Source organism: Rhipicephalus sanguineus, chromosome 11 (assembly GCF_013339695.2).
Source record: "Rhipicephalus sanguineus isolate Rsan-2018 chromosome 11, BIME_Rsan_1.4, whole genome shotgun sequence".
Taxonomy (NCBI): Eukaryota; Metazoa; Arthropoda; class Arachnida; order Ixodida; family Ixodidae; genus Rhipicephalus; species Rhipicephalus sanguineus.
Genome location: NC_051186.1, coordinates 36,454,803 through 36,476,117, shown reverse-complemented (window position 1 = coordinate 36,476,117; position 21,315 = coordinate 36,454,803). Strand labels below are relative to the sequence as shown.

Here is a 21,315-nt window from a genome sequence, read left to right as displayed (position 1 = left end):
CGTGAATCAACAAGGCCTTGAAACGTCGAATGCACCACCCCAACCATTTCCATGCGTATGCGTCTACAGTAGCACTGTCCGTTTAGTTGTTCAAGATACAAAACGGCGAGGCTGCAGCCCAACAATATGGCGCCACTGAAACCAATTCGTAAGATAGTCTGTAACCGTAAATCTGCTCTAGTGAGCTCTTCCACACTGGATTTCATGCGAGGCAGCCATATTTGTAGACGCTCTGATGATCTACTGTGGAAAAAAATCGCCAGGCCTGCGCCGAACACGCAGCACAGCCACAGCGAAAGCTAGAAGAGCGGCCTTTCTAGAGCTTGTTGTAAACGCTCTTGGGGCAACTAATACCAGTACACTTGGAAGGCACCCACTACGCCAGAAATCATAGTTTTTTGTGAAGTAGACAAGCACTCTCTATGCCAATGTTCGTCATTTTGCAGAGAAGCGTGGTACCCGCTACACATCTTTAAGTCATTATGCGCGCCTTGCGCCGTGCCTGATGACGATAATGAATTATGGCTCCCTACATTTCCTATACTCTCTCTCTCTCTCTCTCTCTCTCTCTCTCTCTCTCTGGCTGAGCCTTTTGTAATGGGGTGGACGCATTGAACGACTCATTCGTTGCGCAATTCGCATTGTTTGACGCCTGGTTGTTATTTTACACTTCTTCCACACAATATTACGTATATAAACGCGACTCCTTGCCCGACATGACGCATGTATATGGTCTTTTTGCGAAGCAGTTTCAAGCACTGTCGTGGCTCTGTGGTATAATACTCAACTGTCACGCAGAGGGCCCGGGTTTGAATCCCATTCTATCCTGGATATTTTTTCTTCTTTTTCTTATTTCGCGCAAAGCAGTTACGGACACCGGTGGCGGCAGCGGACAACTACGGCGCCAAAATCTGCTCTTGTTGTGATCTCATAACAGCTTTCGCTGTAAAAATACTCCTACATTCATTAAGTCGTAATATTGTTCCACTGAGCCAGTTTTATGCTTGCCAGTTTCGTCTGCTCTCCTGCATTTCTCGTCGTCTGCTGCAGTGTTCACTGGGTTTCTCTATTTCTGTTTGGTTTTTTTTTGTTTGTTTTTTCCTACACGCGGTCTAGTTTAACCCCAAATCCCTCCTCGATCATGTTGGCACACTGCTAGAGCCCTCCGTGAGAAGCGTGGCTCTGTGGAGCGGTCAATGAAGAAGACGTTGACGTTGGAACTCACGCGTGTTGGAACTCACGCGGGCCTTTGTGGCCCATTAAGGCGAGAGCCTTAGATGCCTCAGCAATCGCGAAAAGTCACCGTCGGCGGCATCCCGCGGCGTAGGCGTCAACACGAGTGATGCGAAAAATCATCGCGCGATTCCGGCACCACATGACGTCACAGATCACCAAAATTGTGACGTCATCGTGACGTTAAGATGACGTCACATACCGTGACATCAAGTGATGGCGTCATCACATGACACCGTCGCTTGGTCAAAGATGGGCCGATAGCGGAGGCAGTGCAAAACCAGGTGAGATGCAGAAAGCTTGCAATGCCTCCGATCATGGAGGCATTTATATTAGCAGCGAAAAAGTGCCTATGGTTTGAACGGAAGCCACCAAGCACTACTCTATTGTACAGATGAATGACAGGCGAGCCGTCGTACTGAGGGTGGTGCTCGCATTTAAGCTTAGGCAGTAATCACCTATGTTATGGTTGGGAGAAATAAAAGACGAAAAATGCAAGACGGAATTGTAATATCTAGCAGTGCGCTCTGCTCGGCGTTCAAACTGCAAACAATACGGCTGAAGTTCGCATAATAACCAGCGCCCTAGTTTTCCCTCCTGGAACGCCCGAAAAATCGCGAAGCCTGTGTGTTTTGCGTACGTGTGTGTATAACGCCCTTTGCCTCGAGCCCGGGTCGCGGGCCAGAACTCGCTTTTAGTGCAGCGCCCACATCCGCAAAGACAAAGGCAAGAGCTCGATCGCAGCGCGGACGCTTATTCCAACAAAAGGCCGATACGGCGCTACCACAATGACAGCCCGTGCGATACGGCAAGGGCAGAACCATAAGCACGAACCTCGAGACCATATCGCTGCTGTGGCCGCGTCCCTTGCTAATCGATGCAAATGCCCGGCTCCCCGCCTAGCTATAGAGACCCGAGCCTTCGCTAGCGACCGACGCTGTTATCCTGTTTGTTTGTTCTTTTCTGGGGAGTAACAAATTTCATTAAGCGTTTCCTCGCAACCTTTATGCAGCCGCTTGTACCCACGATACACCGCTGCGAACGGCCGGACGACACAATGAAGGTCTTTAGCGTGGTTTCAGACTCTTACGGTACGGCTCCCCCTAACTATGCATAAGGTTCTCCGCTGTCTTCGCTATAATACTTTTTTCCGGCCTCTTTATGGTCATGAGCGTTTACTGGAACTGCTCCCACGCAGCTTTTATCTCGTTAGCGGTGTACGTTTCTGCGTCCGCCACCAATAGCAACGAGGACAGCTTTTCCTTCTCGCTTCTAGAAAAATTGGGCGAAGGAAACGCGATGGTATCACTGCAGCGAGCCAAATAGCGCGCGTTTATCGGACTGCGGCCAGGCGTCGAATCTTGCGCCTCGCTCGAAACATTGTTATCGGATTTGACAAATAGAATTCAGCGCAAACTTTAGCTAGACCTGCTTTTGCGATTCTCGACTTGCTTTCTGCGACGGCAGCGTCATACTTCCTCGGTTACGACTGCCATTTTGTTTTCGTTTGCGAGCGCGTACTTCGCCTACTACGTGTTCAACTATGTGTTCCACTATGTGTTCTACTGTGTGTCCTACTATGTGTTCTACTGCGTATTCTACTACGTGCTCTGCTACGTGTTCTACAACGTGTTCTACAACGTGTTGATTCTACGATGTGTTCTACTGCGTGTTCTATACGTACAATGCGTTCTACAGTGTGTTCTACAAAGTGTCGCAAGCTAATAGTTCACCTACTATAGGTGTGTTCTAGCTCTGGCTAGCATGGTAGAGAGCATGGTAGCATGGTAGATATGCAAGTATAAGGTAACTGACACAGCAAAGAATGTTTCTCAGCTTACGTTCTTGAGAAGTATTAAGCCTCTTTCTGGTGGCCAGCGGTTTCGTTTGAACGCAGCAGTCATTCAAAGGCTTTCAACGCCCGAGTCTAATGACTACAGAGGGTGAAGAAAAAAACGATGGAGCAAAGAGTTGCAGACCCATGGATTTGCAGGCCCATGGCTGGCCCTAAAGGATCGACTTTTTCTAGTTATGAAGGGTGCAAACATTCGCTCTCTTGCGAAAGTATCCATCAACGCAAACGCTACCACCAGTGGTCGCAGAGGAAAAGCGAACCACTAGACGGTCAGAGTGTTTCAGTCCGGACGATTTATGGACATTCCTTTTGGTTTCGAACAATACTCGCTTCTGACGTCTGTTCTGAAGAGTTTAGAAGAAGGAAGACGCACTCTTCAAAAATAGTCTAGGAGAGGGCGTAACGGGATTGATTCAGCGAAGAACTAACGTCACAAAAAATGACATAGAACCACGGGTTCAAAAAAGATAATTTGGCAAAACTAGGCAAGAAGGGCCGATTAGCAGGAAAGCAGACAGTAACCTCCAGGGACAGCTAAAGAACTTTTTCATGTGGACTTTAATATCGAGAACTAAGAAGGTTGGTTGGTTGGTTTGTGGGGTTTAATGTTCCAAAGAGACTCCGAACTTTGAGGGTCTGGTGCTGACGGGCTCCCGGAGAGTGCGAGAAAAATGTGATACACTAAGTCAAATTTTGAGATAGATGGCCAAGGGGAGGCGATTGATTCAAACACCACCGCACGAGTCGGTCAAGTTTTGAGCCAACGCTTCGCACTGCAGTTCTCCACTCAGCCGGGTTGCGAGAACGTGGAGAAAACTGTCGGTTTGAGGAGGACATAGCAGAAGGGCGTTCGCTGACTCTGGGCGTGGCGACAGAACACACGGAAAGCATTCCGATATTTTCCAGCTTCTGACGGACGATGGCTCGGACGAGAGGAACGGTAACAATATAAACATAACGACGGGTCTGAAGCACAGAAAAGCATACATACATTCATTAAGCAGACGTACTGATATCTTTAAGGGTTCCAGATGGTCTTGGGCGCTATGGTCGTTTAAAATCTGGTTTTGAGCGTTTTCGGGTCGGGCAACAACAAAAAAAAGTGATGCCCTGAATACGAATCTGAAGACGGGCGCTAAGAAAGTGATCGATCGAAACACATTAACACAAAGCCATGCATTCCAGAAAGAGGCTCTAAAGAAATGCCGCTGCGGGTGTTACTAGCCCCCAATGCAAAAGCAGACGTGCAATCAATAAGTAGACACTCAGGAATTTCCAGGCCAGACGACACTGAATTTCGTCTGGCCTCGAACGTTAAGAACTTTCAGCGCCTTCAACCCCAAAAGTAGGATGGAGAAGTCATAAAAACACGGAATGCAGTGAAGACGGATCTAATGAATGACAGAGGGTGCTGCGATCCATTTCGGAAAGCATACACCACAAAAAAAAAAATAAAGGAAAAAAAAGAATCCAATACAAGACCCGTACTGGAGCAGACGAAAACCCGCACCCACCACGCTAAGCCTAAAAAGGCATCTAGGAAAAGGCAAGGACGGTGCAAAGCCAGGGCCAGCAAACGCTCATTTCCAGAGTCGCAGCGCTTTAGTTCTGCGCTTGCCCACTGCCCCCGTAGAGGCGCTGTGGCTGTCATCCGCTCGTAAAGCCGGTTGATTTATGCCTCGCAGTCTGGCCTGCGTAGCATCTGGCTAGTAGAAAGATGCGAAAGGCACTGGAGGGTGGAGGGGGGGGGGTGGCTCTGACCGGATACCGAGACTCGAGGTTCTAGCAACGCTGGGGGAGAACTCCAGGCCTTCGTACGCGATCAGGGGGCTAGCCTTGACCGTCCGCTTATAGGTCGGGGGGCTTGCCCGCCCTCTGCAAACCCACTTCTAACGCCCAGGACACAGACCTACGGTCGTTACGAAGACCACGGAGCGCCCCCTTGCGGGCTAGTCGTCTTTCAAGAGCGCCGCCACTTCCACGCTCGTCATTTATCCATTGCCACGCCGGGTGTTTTTCCTTTTTTTGTTTCTTTGCTGATTTCTATCCCAGCATCCTTCTCTGGGATTCTCTTTGCCTTTGGTTGTTGTTGCTATTCTTGCAGTAGATTTCATCTCTCGTTTGCTCGATGTCATTTGCTGGTACTTTTTCTTTTTTCACAGCCTTTATTTTTCGTCTTCTAGAGCCCTCGTTCACGGGGTAGCAGACGCAAGAATGTGGCATAAAGACAAGCAACCATTACGACTAAACGTAGGCGGTACTGCACGCAGATGCGAATGCTCGAATAGGCGAGCAGGCGAGAATAATAGGAAAAGAGAACAAAAATCAGGCGTGCAATTTGTCACACAGATACCATTCCTGCTTCCTTTTTAACCAAATCCATACCTTTCGTCTTCCTTATATTCGTAATACAACATTGTTTTTTTTTTTCTCTTGATCTGAAATATCCACGCTACAGAACAGGCCACGCAGCTTTGAGAAAAGAGGATAACAAGACAAAAAAATTATAGATCAACAAACAAAAATGTTATTCGTTGGTTGATCCCTTGGCAGACTGAATCTTCATCGCTTACTTTTTTTTCATTTGCTCTTCCTTGCATGCCGCACTTGTGCCCATCATTTATATCAGCGGCTTCTGCTGCTCGTCGTCTGCTAGAATCGTCTGGCGTTGTTCCCCATTCGAGGACACGTGACCACTCTCGATTCTTTCGTTGGTGGCAATGTAGAAGGAAACTGGCGGGGAGTGATATATGAATTATCAGCGTGGGCACGCCACGGTACTGAGGGCAATGTCTAGGGATAGGCTTTGTTTTTTAAATTTGCCGTTGCCCTCCAAATGAATGCAGTAAAAAATGCAGTTATGAAAGTGGAATTCGTGGCCTTTGGTGGCTTGGGCAACTGCGCAAGCCCATGATGACGTCAGAGAGATGAAACAGACGTTCCTAAAAGCCAGGTTACAGAAGTCGTTTCGCAATAGCTTTCTGGAACCTGTCGCCGGCTGTTATTAATCGCTTCTTAGGCAATATTTGGCTGCTCCTCTGAGTTCAGCAATATGCATGCGAAATCCCATTGCTGTTCATTATCTTCTCCTCCTATTTTTGTAATTTCTTGTCTGACGTTTCCACCTTCGCCACCTTTCGTGTGTCTCATTGGCTCGTTCGGGCTTAGGTAGCAAAAAAAAAACTTTTTGCCTTCTGCATTTTTGCAGAAAAAACTTGTCAAGATATGAACTCATCTGGTCGTTGTGGTTCACTGCGCTGCAGTGTCGCGTCCCTTTCAAAATTTCTCTTTTTTATTCGTTTACATTCTTTGGTGGAAGATGCCACAAATAAGGTTACTTTGTTCTTGGAAACACCTCTGTTTAAAAGTATTTATAAGTTTTCATAAGAAAAAAAAAATCAATTACTATTAGCGACTGACAGAGGTGAGATGCCTGTTGCATAATCCGTGCTAGGTACAAACGATACTCCGTACAAACGTTTGATGAAGCTGGAGGTCCGAGTAGCAGACGCAGGAAAATGTACATGCCAGATTAAAAAAAAGGGGAAGGCACATCGCTACCCCGTACGCCAAGACAGTCGTTCAGGACTCTGACGGCCCAATGAAAAACCGGTAGCGGGGAACTGAAAACGTGGGAGCAAATAGAGAGGGTGGCGCGGTGCATCATCTGTCGACGCCTGGCTGGCCTAAGCCCGCAGGGCAAATCCTGCGGTCACGGCGGCGCGATGAAGGATGACCTTCGCAGATGGGCGTGTGCACCAAACGGTAGGCTAGAGGGCGGCCCCGACGCGAGCTAGGCGGCCTCCGCAAAGAACCCCAGATGGCCTCGATGACCGCGGCTCAGGCCCAGACCCGGGCCCAGATGAATCGTCCGACGCCCTCTCCATCTCTTCTTCTTCTTCCTACATCTTCCCTTTCCTCCTCACTGCTTCCTTGCCTCGACATGCGCCTTAGGCCTTCCGGAGCGGTATAAACTTTGGTAGCCAATGTCGTTCCGTTCAGGAGTGGCAGTGTGCGCATTCTGAAGACCCATATTTAGCGCTGAACAAGTTCATCTAAAAACTTCGGGATGGAGAAAGTTTGGGCCTGTTTGTAGTTCATCATACCGCAGGAGTTGAAAGCCTAATAATAATAATAATAATAATAATAATAATAATAATAATAATTGGGGTTTAACGTCCCAATATCACGATACGATTATGAGGGACGCCGTAGGGGAGGGCTCCGAAAATTTCGACCACCTTGGGCTCTTTAACGTGCACCGAAATCTAAGTACACGGGCCTCAAGCACTTTCGCCTGCATCGAAAATGCGGCCGCCACGGCCGTGATTCGATCCCGCGACCTTCGCGTCAGCAGCCAAGGACCATAACCACTAGACCACCATGTTGGGTTGGAGTTGAAAGTTAGGGCTTTTCCTGTGTTCACCTGGTCCCCTGTTCATTTTTTTGGCGTTATGGTTTCTGAAGTTCTTTACAATAGTTTATTAAGGCAAAAGATGCCTCATCAAACGCGAAAATTGGCCGTCGGCAGAGTCAACACGAGTGATGCAAAAAGTCACGTGGTGACGTCGCCATATGACGTCATCATGTCATCGCAGGTCGCCAAAATTTGTGGCGTTATCATGACGTCATCACAACGACACTATGACGTTACGTAACATGACGTCACATGATGGCGTCATCACATGACATCGTAATAATAATAATAATAATAATATCTTCTGTTTGAACGTCCCAAAAACATGACATCGCAGCTTGGTCAAAGGTGTGCCGATTGCGGAGGCATTTGGAAAAAGCTTGCAACGCCTCCGATCCTAGAGGCTGTGCAAAGCCACGTTAAGTGCTGAAAGCTTTCGGAAGTGGGCGAGGGAGCATCAATACAACCACTGAGAGGAAACAGAGGAAGATGGCTTTCGCCTTCGAGTCGTCTTAGGCTAATGCATAATAGACCCTGTGAGTTTTTAATTATATTGTGCAGTGTGTGTGGCCTATTTCATGGACCTTATGTGACCGTGACGAGGTAGTGAGCGTGCCATTTCATTTCGCGTAGTTCCAACCTGCGTGCTAGTTTAGGCAATTGGCCAAGGCTTCAGGATTGACTCTTTTCGGGTACCCCTGTTTGTTCTGTTATACATTCTTATCTCTTCCCATCTCCTAACGTTACACCTGTCATTTTCTGTTCAATCGCACGCTGCGTGGTAAAAGGAAGCAGCACAGGCATGAGGTACAGACAAATGTGTCAATGGTCTGTTCAAACGGAATAGTATCCATGTTACTCCATATTTACTGACTCTGCGGAGGTGACGCGAATGTTTGCGTCATCATGAGGAAGAGATTTAATGAGAATAAAACAAAAGTCTCGGCAATAGAACCACTTATCTCCGTAATCTGGCCCTGAAAGGGGTGGTGCCACCAAATTTGCGGCTTGCGCGTTCTTTGCTGTAAGCGTTTCCTATAGCTCCAGGAAGCATGATGCACGCACCAAGATTCATGTATTCTCTCTAAATAATTTAATATCGCCTTTTGATGTGGACAACTTTCGGTTTCGGTTTCTGGGCGCCGAGGTTGGGCAGTGACGTAGAAGTGTAGGAGGCGCAGTCACATGACCACACAAGGCTGTGACGCACTAGCCAAGAAGCGATCGAAACTCGGCGAGTGATGTAGCAACCGATGCTTTGCCGCTGCTATAGTGAACTAGAATATATTCTAGTTCACTAAAGCCGGTACGTACGTTGCGGAAGTGGCGGAGGTCCGGAGGTCACTCATATTACTACAGTAGGTTTGGTTAGACGTCACTACAACTTTCGTTGCCCATCCTACAGATCTACGTCAGTGTTGGCGCGCTAGCGATGGGTTTCGCTCGGGAGAATGGGCATTTAGGTACACTTTGGAAGTGAATTAAAATATATTCTAAACGTTTGCTGTGTCCGACACTTCGTGTGGAGTGTCCTTGCATACAGAGGAAACCCACAACAGGCTTGTTATAGCCTCGAAATTTGATGGCACCACCCCTTTAATGTAGTCTTCCACTACACATTCGTAACATTGCCAGAGCGCTGCGAAATTATCTACAGCATGTGCCATAGGTGTGGTGCACTGCTTTCGACGCCTGCAAATTCCGTTGGTTGTTGTTGTTCTTATTATTATTATTATTATTATTATTATTATTATTATTATTATTATTATTATTATTATTATTATTATTATTATTATTATTATTATTATTTTACAAGCTAGTCCACGGTATCATATCCTGTCCTGTACTTCTCAATTATGTTAATTTTCGAATTCCGCGTAAGTTAACCAGAGAGAACAGACCGTTTCATGTACCCGCCTGCTTCTTCCAACACTGTACTGTTCACAGAATACAAAGTCTCTTTAATGTTAATTATCTTGATCTCGACGTTTTTCATAGCCCACAATCATTGTTTTTATCCGAGCTTTGCACTGTTTTGACATAGTATGGCACAATGTACAAAGTCTTCCCTTCTCAGTCTTTCTACATAGTTGTATATATGCAATCTAATTTTTTATTCCCCGTCAATATTTCTCATGTTGTCTTATTTTGCACCTCCCCTTTTGTTTTCATTTCTCTTTGTGTACGTGTTTTTGCTCTTGTTATTACTGAAGACTGTCCGTATTGTATTGTTTATTTTTATTGTTTTTTTTGCGTGCGCCTGCACAAAGACCTTACGGTGGTTCCTGGGCACGTTAATTGATTGATTGATTGATTGATTGATTGATTGATTGATTGATTGATTGATTGATTGATTGATTGATTGATTGATTGATTGATTGATTGATTGATTGATTGATTGATTGATTGATTGATTGATTGATTGATTGATTGATTGATTGTTACATAGGTGGTAGTAGTAAAAATAAACGACGGCTGGTGTTGGCCACTATTGGCCGTCTGCTGTTATAAGAACAATATTTTTGTTTTTATTTTTCATTAATTATCCAAGCACTTAGTTACTTGACTGCCTGCTTTTTTTTTTGCATCTGAGCACACGGTACAGTCGTACGTCTGCTCCGCACGGACTCGCGTCGTCTGCTCAGACACTTCTGCTCGCATCTTCCGCCCTGTCCACTTGCATCCCGAGGTTTTCCAATCGGGCCTATGATGCACGTTCGAGCTACGCTGTATTTTCCCTCTTTTCGTTTTACTTCTTCTTTTACCGTCTTTTCCTCCTCCTTTCACTTTCTCCTTCAATTATATATCTTCCTACACGCGTGGCCTTTGGCCTGCCATTTCCCCTAGCTTGTGCTGCTTCACTATGTCGAAGTAACAAAGAAAGAAAGAGAGAAGCGCAAAGACAGAATTCCCTCTGGCAACCTATCTCGCATGGTCGCTGCCACGATGATTTGCTGCCTTTCCTCGATGCGGCCACCGAAGCATGCGGAGGCAAGTCAAGCCAATCCAAGCCCGGTGGCTTCCACCCCCACCCCCTCCCCTCCTCCATCTCTCTTTTGGAAGAATCCTTTTTCACGAGCATGTCATGAGAGCATTACTGGGCCGCGCCGCTATCAAAGAAACTATTCTCCGTGGACCACCTCTGGGCCTATCTCTTTTTGCCTTGTAAATTCTGTGTATTCTGTCTCTCCACGTGCTGCCGTTTGCCTGTTACGCCTGCTCCGTAACGTATGCTCAGATGATGGGTCTGCGGTAATTTTTAGAAATCCTGCACCTCGCCACCTAACCCCTCACCTCCTATTTTTCTTTCATCCAACCAGCGTCTTGGGATACCTAGGGCCATGTGTTTTGAGGAAGCAGGAAAATTTTGTTCGCTATTTTTCAAATAGATCAACCTATGTATCACGGTACCTTTTTTACAGGGAATAGTCTTATATAGTCTACCCTGGGCCGTCGTCGTCGTCGTAGTAGTAGTAGTAGTAGTAGTAGTAGTAGTAGTAGTAGTAGTAGTAGTAGTAGTAGTAGTAGTAGTAGTAGTAGTAGTAGTAGTAGTAGCAGCAGCAGCAGCAGCAGCAGCAGCAGCAGCAGCAGCAGCAGCAGGCGTCACGCAGGTTACGTTACCAGACGTGCGGGTGAATCAAGAAATACATGAAATGATGATGCTGCTGGTGGCGATGATGCTTAGTATGATTATGATGATGCTCGATTACGCACACTCGCGCGCTTACAACTTCGATGTCCGATGGTGGTAGAAAAAGCTTCATTGGTTATTCAAGGTAAAGTAGTGGGATTAAGGGAAGGGGTAGAATGGGAAAGAGCGGTGGTTTTCACGGCGTGCAACTGCCTGTATGTTTCTTTTTTTCGTTGCTTCATCAACTCTTGCAGGTTCTATAATAGACGATCCATTGCATGCTCGTACGTTCAATGTGAAGATCTATTGTGAAGCAACTTTTATATGGCAAGACCGGACGCTTGTGGCGCACATAAGCTTGACATATGCAGTAACTTCGAAAGTATTTCTTATTCAGACATATCATATGACGCTCCAAGACAGTCCGTGTCCAATGATCCCACACTAACTTATATGATATCCTCACTTTCAAAATATTGTTTTCCATTGCCCTATGGCAAAATAATTTGACACGCAAATTATGAGACGCCGAAATGTTTAGCAGGTGCGAAATAAAACCACTCATATATAATCCCTCCCAAATATAGATACAGGCCTTCCCCTTAACCATTTGAGACGCTTTGTACACAATTGTGTACACCACTTGTCTGGTAGTTGCGTCGGGTGATGGCTAAGTTAGCGCAAGATACATTGACCTTTTGGTGGATTCAACCTCCCGCATAACAACTGTGTCTTCATTGAATTTCATCTTGCAGTGTACTGTAGCGCATGATCACTTTGCTGAAGGCACTACCATGTTCGACGAGGAGTTCGACGTGCCGCTTCCCGTTAGCCACGTCAAAAGTATATTTTTCTTTGCTCAACATGGGCATAACAGAAAACGAATTTGCACAATATTTCAAGCCTGAAATTTGATTCTATTTATGCAGAACCAGAGCATGAAAGGCTTCAGAATAAATAGATATTTAATTACAACTTTATTAGGGTTAATTACTATGGCAACATAAATCAACGTTTTACGACATAATTTTTGTTAAAATAGAATTTCGAGTGCCTTGAAATAATGTTGAGTCAATTCGACGCATTTACAGAAAGTTATTCAAGTGGCGTCTTAAAAGGTTAACTCCTTTTTAGCCATAGAAGGACTAAATGCTTTTCTAGATCAAAGAAAATTAATGCAACCTGGTCACTTTCATTTCCGGGCCCCAAAAGATTAGTCCTACGCCATCCCAATCAAGAGAACAATGAAAGGCTGTTCACTGAAAAATTTGCGTATTAAACCATTAACGCCGAAATTTGTCCGACACATGGCTTGGGATTGTCGAAAACACTGCTATGGATTTCGCGGTCAAGTTTCTCGTACCTGAGCCAATATATTCAGGTAGCGAAGGTGACGTCGTGAAAAATACCATTATTTATATATTTTATACGAATGTAATAGGTGTACATCGATAATAAATATTCAAATCTTAAAAGCTAGATGCTTTAGTGGTTATGCTTTCTTCGTCTTCAACCGCGAACACGTATCAAGAAGTTTAAATAATGATTCTTTAAGATAAGGTTCATATTTAAACTGCCTTACACTCGTCCTCTAAACCTTAAACTGACCGAGGTTAGCGAAAACACTGAATTTCCGAGCATATTGTTGCCGTGGTTCAAACCCACCTGTGGACCTACACACGGACGCACAATAGAAAATCTAAATTGATCAAGTTTATTCAGCGTGTCGCTGCTACCGGCACCTCATAACACGGTTTTGGCGCATAAAAACTCACAATTTGTCTTCGTTTCACCGTTACTTTATTTTACGATTCTCTCTCGCGGCGTTACAGTTTAGCCGCACGTAGCCACTGATGCACCCCTTCTATTTTCTTCACGGCCGCTTAGCGGCGGCGTGCGCGCGCTTCCCTCGCGCCACCTTTCGGCGAAAATGCTCCCTACAGGAGTGCACGCTCGCGCGCACTCCAGACGACGCTCTTACGCTTCGGCAACTTCTTCTACTTCTTCTTCTTCTTTCGTTGCTTTGTTTCGTTCATTGCTTCGCGTTTCTTTACTGGAAGGCGTGATTTATCCCCGTTCGAAATGGGGCGTCGTCGCTACCGAGAAAACGTGCTGATGCGGGGCTTATCTACCGAACGCTATTGAGTAACTCCCAAGCAACCAGAAAAATTGTGGGCGAGGGCACAGTCCCCACGTGACCTGATGGAGGGAGAAAGGGTGAAAGAGAGCGAGGAGGAATTCAGACGAAGATTGTAGCTTAGAAAGGGGGTTAGCAAAGGAATAAAGAAATTGAAAACATCGATGTTGGTTTCTTTATTCCGGAATTCCTTTTTCTTGTACGTCACGTTATTCTGTGTTCGGTCGATCCCTCTTCGGTGTGCGAAGGGGTATGGTGGGAGAAGGGAGGGGAGGTGTCGAAGGTGAGAGTGAGGCAGCTTCGGAGAGAGGGAGAGAGAAGTAGGCTTAGCGTTAAAAGGGCCTCCTCCGCAAAAACCTTAGTGCGTTTCGACACTTAACGGAGTGGTTGAAAAACGAGTCGCTTGGCAGCGAGTAAATAATGCCGTATCGCTGCGAATATTGTTCCAGTTGTTTTTCTTCTTTTTTATGTCTTGTGTTATATTACGCGTTCAAGTAGAAAGTGTAGATGAGTCTTTCGTATAGTGTCGTGACGGTGTTGGCTACACTTTCGCAGTAAAGAGTTAACTTTATAAAAATAAAACTATCAGAAAGACATATATTCTAAAGAGAGACGAGAAACTTGGAGGACGCTTTAGCTTGGCCTCAAATTTCCGGAGCCCTCCACTGCGGCGTCTGTACATCATCATCGTATTGTGGTTTTGAGACGTAAAACCCCACCAATTATTATTATTTTTACCTAGTTACCAGAATGGTTGGTTACTGAGTTTAGTTGATAAGGGGGGGTGTGCAAATATTCTAGCTTCAAAATATTTTTTCTAATAATATTTGCTGTTCGATTCGATTCGCACCGGGGCCTTTACTATTCGAGGTATTCGAAGTTCCGGGAAATAAATATAACGGCTTCATTCGCCAAAAATAATATCGCAGCGCTTCTAAATTAAGCGCGTAAAGCCAATTCTGCTCGCGAAGTTCGACCTCTCGGAAACATTAAAGAGCCCCTAAAAAAAAACTCTCAGATTACGAAAAACGAGCGTGTTATTTTTTTTTTCTTAGCGCCTCCCGCCTTTTCGGCACAATTCGTGACGCCGCGGTCTGTTCGAGTGACGTCATAAGGAAAAAAAAGTTCTCTATTGGTCCATATACGAGGGACATATCGGTTCTGAATTGTCTTCATACCCCGCTTCGATATGCAGTCCCACGCCCGTTCTGCCTTGTCTAGCACGACTACAGTACGATATCAACCGATTTCACTTCGTTTTGTGCGTTTTCGGCTGCGCAAGCGGGAATAACAGCGTGTAGCCAAAAAGCGCGAATTCCTGATAGGCCCAACACTGAGTGCTGTCATTTACCACGTGCTTTTATAAATAAATAAGTGACGAGCAGGCGATAGCGCATGTGGGAAAGGTAGTGAATGTGAGAAAGAAGCAACTATCTCGTCTTTGAACTCGGTGTGGTTTGAACTCGCTTGGGCCCTTTATCAGCAATTAGCAGCAGGACCTTGCAGCAAAAAAAAAAAAAAAAAATTCGCGAATTCACAATTATGTACAAAACGGGAATAGAAATGTTTATTATCAGCAGGCATGTCACAAGGTTACAATTTTACAAAGGTGTGTTACAAGCAAGAACCCCATTGGAGGTCAAGACTGCCATCTCGGCCTTCAGATAAGAAGTGACAGTTGGGGGGGGGGGGATCTGACATTGTTCCGGGGCCGCATAATACTAATCCGCGGGCCACAGGTAGCCGGCCCCTGCTTTAGATAGTTAACTTTCCCATCCAGAAACGTGTCTGTGTTCCTGGTTTCAGGTCGGAAGCTTGAACGTCCTGGTAAAGTTTGTCATATGCTGACATCGCTGCTCAGCTGAACATAATGTATTAGGTACTAAACGAGGAACCTTTAACTCTTAATATGTGTAATATGTGCATTAGCCGAGAAAAAATTCTACTGACGATTACGATACAGCGTAATGCGAATTCTGAGCGCAGCTTCGTGTTGGGGCAAGGCCAACTGTGTTTGAAGTTTAGGCTTTCCGCAACGTATCGACTACGTCCTAAATCATAACTTTTGTGAAGTAGGACAACGCCCACTACGCCATTATTCGTCTTTCTGCGGATAAACGAGGTACCCGCTACACATCTATAAGGTACTATGCACACTTTGTTGATGCTACATGTGGCTGATGACGATGAAGAATTATGGCTGAGCACATTGCAGTGGGTGGGAAGCGTTAAACCACGCACTCGCGGCGCAATTGGCATTGTGTGATGACTGGTTGTTATGTTACTCTTCTGCCATGCTATATTACGTAGGTTAACTCGATTCCTTGCTCGACACGACACCTGTATGGGGTCTTTTCGTTTCAAGCACCAGCGTAGCTCCGTGGTAGGATACTCGAATACCACGCAGAGGGGCCGGGTTTAAATCTCATTCGATGCTGAGTATCTTTTTTCTCATTTTATTTTTTCATGCCTATCGGTTACGCCATCGACGCCGACGGCGACGCCGCTCAACGCAGGAACGGGCGCCTAAGAGCTGTGCTCTAAGAGTACTTGTGGTTCGAGCGGGAACCAGATAGCACGACTGTCTTTCCCAGGTGAAGGTGCGGGCGTGCCGTGGTCCTGTGGGAGTAGCTTACACTTTAAATGCGAAGCATTTCTTAGCGAACCTTTGGCACTTTGAGCGTTTCTATCTATCTATCTATCTATCTATCTATCTATCTATCTATCTATCTATCTATCTATCTATCTATCTATCTATCTATCTATCTATCTATCTATCTATCTATCTATCTATCTATCTATCTATCTATCTATCTATCTATCTATCTATCTATCTATCTATCTATCTATCTATCTATCTATCTATCTATCTATCTAGCCGCCTACGTCTGGGTGCTCTCATGATCGCCTCCTTAACTTGATGTAGACCAAAATTGGCATGGGAGGGTAAGAGGATTTGACGAATATGACTGTCGGGTCATGACATTGATAACGTCGAAATGCTGTCGCCTACGTCGTCAAACCCTTTCCACTAGACACGTGTGGCACATACCCGTTTACCACGGGCCGCGGTGTACGGGTATGCGCCACAGGAGGTTGACAATTGTAGCTGCCCAGGCACGGCGAGAACAGACATTGGTAATTTACACGCGAAAACGTTAAGAAAAATTGACGTCGGCAGCGTTGACCCGACGAATGCAAATATAAATCACGACCGCAGCGGCAATCGAACCCAAGCATTCTGCGTGGCAAACAGAGCCACGCCAGGTCTGTAAACTGGTTTCGAAAAACAGCCTATGCAGGCGTAATGTCGGTGCAACGCCAATAGTGGTTGTGGTGCTGGCTACCTAATTTTACAAAAAAGCAATAAACACTACATATGTACTTCTACGATACAGGCGTCATATCATGTTAACGTCCGTGGTTCCGGAGTTGACTCCGCTTTTATAGCAGTCTAATAAACATTACATTTGTATTCCTATGGTTCAGCAAGCTATAATGAAGCATTGCTCGACCCCGCAGGAATACATTAATGAAAGTTACGTATCATATCCAAATGATTGCACCATAAAGTGCACTTAGTTTCGATAATACTGGCGTATGTACAATAACATGGGGGCGAGGTTACGTCGCACCATAAGTTACCCTTTAAACGCCAGTGTTGTCGACGTGCCTGGTAAGCCCACAGTGTGCACACAGCACTTACAAAAACCTCGTAACGCTTGGCTCAAAGCCCTAAAATACAGCATAGAAGTACTCGCTCACTGCTTCGCATTAAACCCATTCACACAACGCGTGGGCCCTGCCGATTTTTTTTTCTTACAGTCAGTTAAAACCTGAGAAGCTACACCCACAGACATCATTTTCCCCCACTGAGAGAATTTGTATAGACGTTCCATCCCATCACATTTCCTCATTTACGTGACGTCAAGCGCTTATTCGCGTGTTTCAGATAATTGGTGTTCGCTACAGACACATGTTCGTGTCGCTGGTTTTAAGTCGGAAATTTGAACGTCCTGACCAATTTCGTCAGAGATTCTGACGCCACTGTTTAGCGAAAGATCATATTTTAGGCAGGAACGGCGAACCTCTGGTTTTCTATACGCGTGGTATTCGCGTCGGCACAGACAAAGTGCTTATGGTTCTAAACGAAACCAGCTTGCACGATTCTCTTACATGGGTGATTGGCAAGCGCGCCGCGGTTTTGCAAGAGGAGCTTCTATTTACTCATAGATTTAGGGGTGAAGAGGCGCATCAAGCATTTTTTTTTTCGTCATACCCATGTTCTTCTTGTACAATGTGGTTAAAGAACTCGCAGAGTTCCTTACGTATTCGCCTAAGACGACTCGAAGGCGAAAGCCATCTTATTTTTCTTCTCAGTCGATGTATTGATCCTCCCCCGCCCCCCTCCGAAAGCTTTCTGCACCTAACATGGTTTTGCACTGCCTCCAAGATCGGAGGCACTCCAAGCTATGCGTCCCTCACCTGGTTTCGCACTGCCTCCCTGATCAGCACACTCGGGGCGCAGTGGCGACGTGATGTGATAACGTCGTCGTGTGACGTCACGTTACGTGACAGCATGATGACGTCATGGTGACGTCACGATGATGTCGCAAACATTGGTGACCTGTGGCATCATTATAACGTCATATGGTGACGTCATCACGTGATGATACTTTTTTGCATTACTCGTGTTGACGCCGCCGACGCCGATGGTCAATTTTCGCGTTTTATGGGGCATCTAGGGCTTTCGCCTTAATAAGTTCGAAACGACTGAATTCCTGTCTCGGTTTCGCAGGCAAGACCTGGACGATGCTGGGCAGCGGTTCGAGCCAGGAGCTGGGAGCCATCCCGTGCGCGGTGTCCTGGCTCTTCCGGCTCATCGACGAACACAAGCAGCGCACGGGAGCCCGTTTCTCGGTGCGCGTCTCGGCCGTACAGGTGGCCGGTCGCTCGGAACACCTGAGAGACCTGCTCGCCGAACAGGCCAATGGTACGTGCCTACCAAACACGACACCAAACGATCGCTGCGTGACACAAAACACGTTGCTACACTCCTTGCGTGTGGTTAGTTAGGGCGTAGAAGCGGGAAATGTTGGGCTTAATGGTGAAAGATCTGTGGTTTTGAAGAGCTAAAACTTTACAATGAAACTACATCGACGAGAGGGAGCACAGACAGGAAAGACGCTCAACTTAATATTGTTCCTTTTCAGCCATTTGTAAATTGTTTTAAGTATTATTTTTTTTCGTAGCGTTGTCGACATTTGCAATAGCTATGGATGGTTCCTTGCGGGAAAAAACAAACGAACTCTTTGTGGAACAATTGTCTGACTACATTATGTGATACTTTTAAAATTCACTGTATCATTGTTGTTTGATCTACTAACTGATGTACCCACTCCTGCTATGTCTCATCTACCGAGACATCAGTACTATTGAATAAATAACTAAAACTTGCAACTGAGTTAGACAGGCATGAAATAATACCATGGACAGCAACCGCGCATGCGCAAGAACCTAGACAACAACCGCGCATGTGCCAAAATCAATGTGCCTCTTGAGGAAAACATGCTGACCAAAAAGCAAATATAAGAACAAGAAGAAATTATTTTACCTTAACACATATTACGTCTAGAAATCAACTAAACATGAATGTAGGCAGCGACAGATGTTTCGCTTTTCTCGGTGATAAGGAACTTAGAGTGAAATGGCGCAAGGTGCGAACGTGTCATGGCCCCCATTACATGGGTATTTTGACTCATGAAAATGTATTTTACATAGCACTTATATGGACACTCGAGGTGTATTTTTGCCGTCACCGTCATGTTCCGTATAACATCCACATCGATAACATCGCCCCGCGCATCGCAGGTTCTACGTACGAGTGAAGGCTGCAGACGGGTGCGGCTTGAGCGGAGATAAAACGCTCCGGCCGGCTTCGTCGGGCAGCGTCGCTAGAGCAGCAACAAAGAACTTTGATCGAAAGGGGACGTGCGATCTCGAGAGATTAGCAGACGCGGTTAATAGCTTTATAGTAGGACTGACTGTTCGGCTAGTTGGTCTTGCATTTTAACAAACTGAAATTCAAGCGAATGAAGGCGAACGCAGACACAAGGCAGAGAAGAACGGGAGCTACTGACAACCGTTTATTGCGGAAAAACGCCCCCCGAAATATACACAATCCGTCGTGTATGCGACGTGACGCATCATAAAAAAAAAAACTACTCGAAACATAGCTCCGTGTACTGTGTGGTGTCAGTGGGCGTTAAAGAACACCAGATGGTCGAAATTTCCGGAGCCCTCCACTACGATGTCCCTCATAATCATGTCGTGATTATTGTCGAAATGTGGCTCAAAAAAAAGCTCATAGCTTTGTACGTGCTGTGCCCTCACCGCTTACATCGCGTTGAGGCGACAGGCAGCACGACAACCGCCTTGCTCAGCGGATCGGCCGTATTTCATTACACCAGCGTCTTGTGGAGTTACACCAGCTCCCATTCTAATGGGGTTAGCTGCTATGGCTGACTTCGTATAACACAGCAATTTGTTGCTGTCGCATTCATTGCTTCACCCTTGCAGCGAAACTGACTTTTTTATGTGTAAGGGCGTTAGTTAAAGACACGGTCGAACTTGAGGGTTAATTTAACATCCTTAAAGGTGTTTTACTGTGGTTAGCCCAGTGGCTCGCACTCGTATGGGGAGCGCGTGGGCCCTATGTTCGAAACCTAGCGACGCCAAGAAACTTCATTTTGTTTTGTACATTTGTTTGTTTATGACGATTCGTCTCACGTTATAGAGGGACGGAAGCGCGGTTTTGTCGTTAAGTCGCCACAGCAATGCTTGCTCGTATAAAAGAAAACACGAACCTCCAGCAAGAGCATACGCTTCGGCATGTTGGCAGTCAAGGAGGTTTTAAAAATGCTGGAGTGGGAGCTGTCGCATTGCCTTATCGGCTAAAGTGAAGCCAGCTCTTGCCCATCCTTTATCTCGGAAACGTGCTCTTTCTTGGCCGGTGCCTGCTGAGAGATAAAGTTGCTTCACTCTGTTAATGTAAGTGCTAGGTATATTATCAAATACGATATCGTTCTTTCCGACGAAAGGAGCACATCGAGACGAGTATTGATGACTTGATCTCCAATTAAATTTGCCAAGACTTCGGGGTTCCTTGACGAAACCATTAACACAAAGACACACACCAAGCAGTATCTGTCCGCAAGAACTTACAATATTAAACTTGAAGGTCGTGGAACGAAAATGCTCCCTTGTGTTCTATAAACGCTTACGTTTTATTCTGCCCCTACTTAAATGGTATCCGCGTCCTCCATCTTAAGGTGGGTACGGCTTCACTCCTGAAGCGTAATTTCAACTACAGCGATTTTCCAAAAGCCTCCGTTTTGGCAATCCATAGCAGTTAGCGAACAAAAAAAAAGGAGTGCACGCGTCGTTCCTTTCGGTATTTTGTTTTTCTAGGGCCCCAAAAGAAGTTAATGTGTTTTACAGGGCACCTTTCTTGCTAGACCACTAAAATACGCGAGGCTAAGACGAAGTTTTATTATCACTGTTTGATTGCTTAAATTTTATTGCGTAAAAAAGAACGAATACTAAGAAAAGCGACTGTCACGCCTAGAGAATCGCTTGCGGTTAGAAAATATGTTGTGTGCAATGGAACGCAGAATTTGTGTCCACAATACAATATCTTCTTTTATTGAGAGGGAACAGGTAATAGAAGTGGTCGGATTTTACGTCAGGGACAGCTGTGTGCAGCTCTCCCATAGGAGAGAACGCAGTACTCAAGACGGAGTTTTGGTGTAGCGGGAAACGCTTACATGTGGGTCTCAACGCTAACGCTAAAACGGAACGCACTGCGTGCCGATTGGTCATCTTTTAGAACAGCGGAATGCATTGCCGCTAACGCAAGCACGCACGGCGCCATCTAGACATAAAAACACTCAATTCACTGTAGAATCCACACGTGCGCCACTAAGTCGAGCTTATTCAAAGTCACCGTTGCTGTGCCTTCATTAGAGTAGAGTGTACCAGAA

General features: G+C 45.8%; 1 protein-coding gene across 2 annotated transcripts in view; it reads left to right on the top strand.

Annotated features, from left to right (window-relative positions):
• Positions 1-21,315, top strand: part of LOC119374947 (uncharacterized) — a 369,109-nt gene that overhangs the window by 311,695 nt on the left and 36,099 nt on the right. For both annotated transcript variants that reach the window (XM_037645145.2, XM_049410916.1), the window contains one exon: positions 18,072-18,266. In XM_037645145.2, the coding sequence (XP_037501073.2) occupies positions 18,072-18,266 (195 nt within the window). The remainder of the gene's footprint in view (positions 1-18,071; positions 18,267-21,315) is intronic.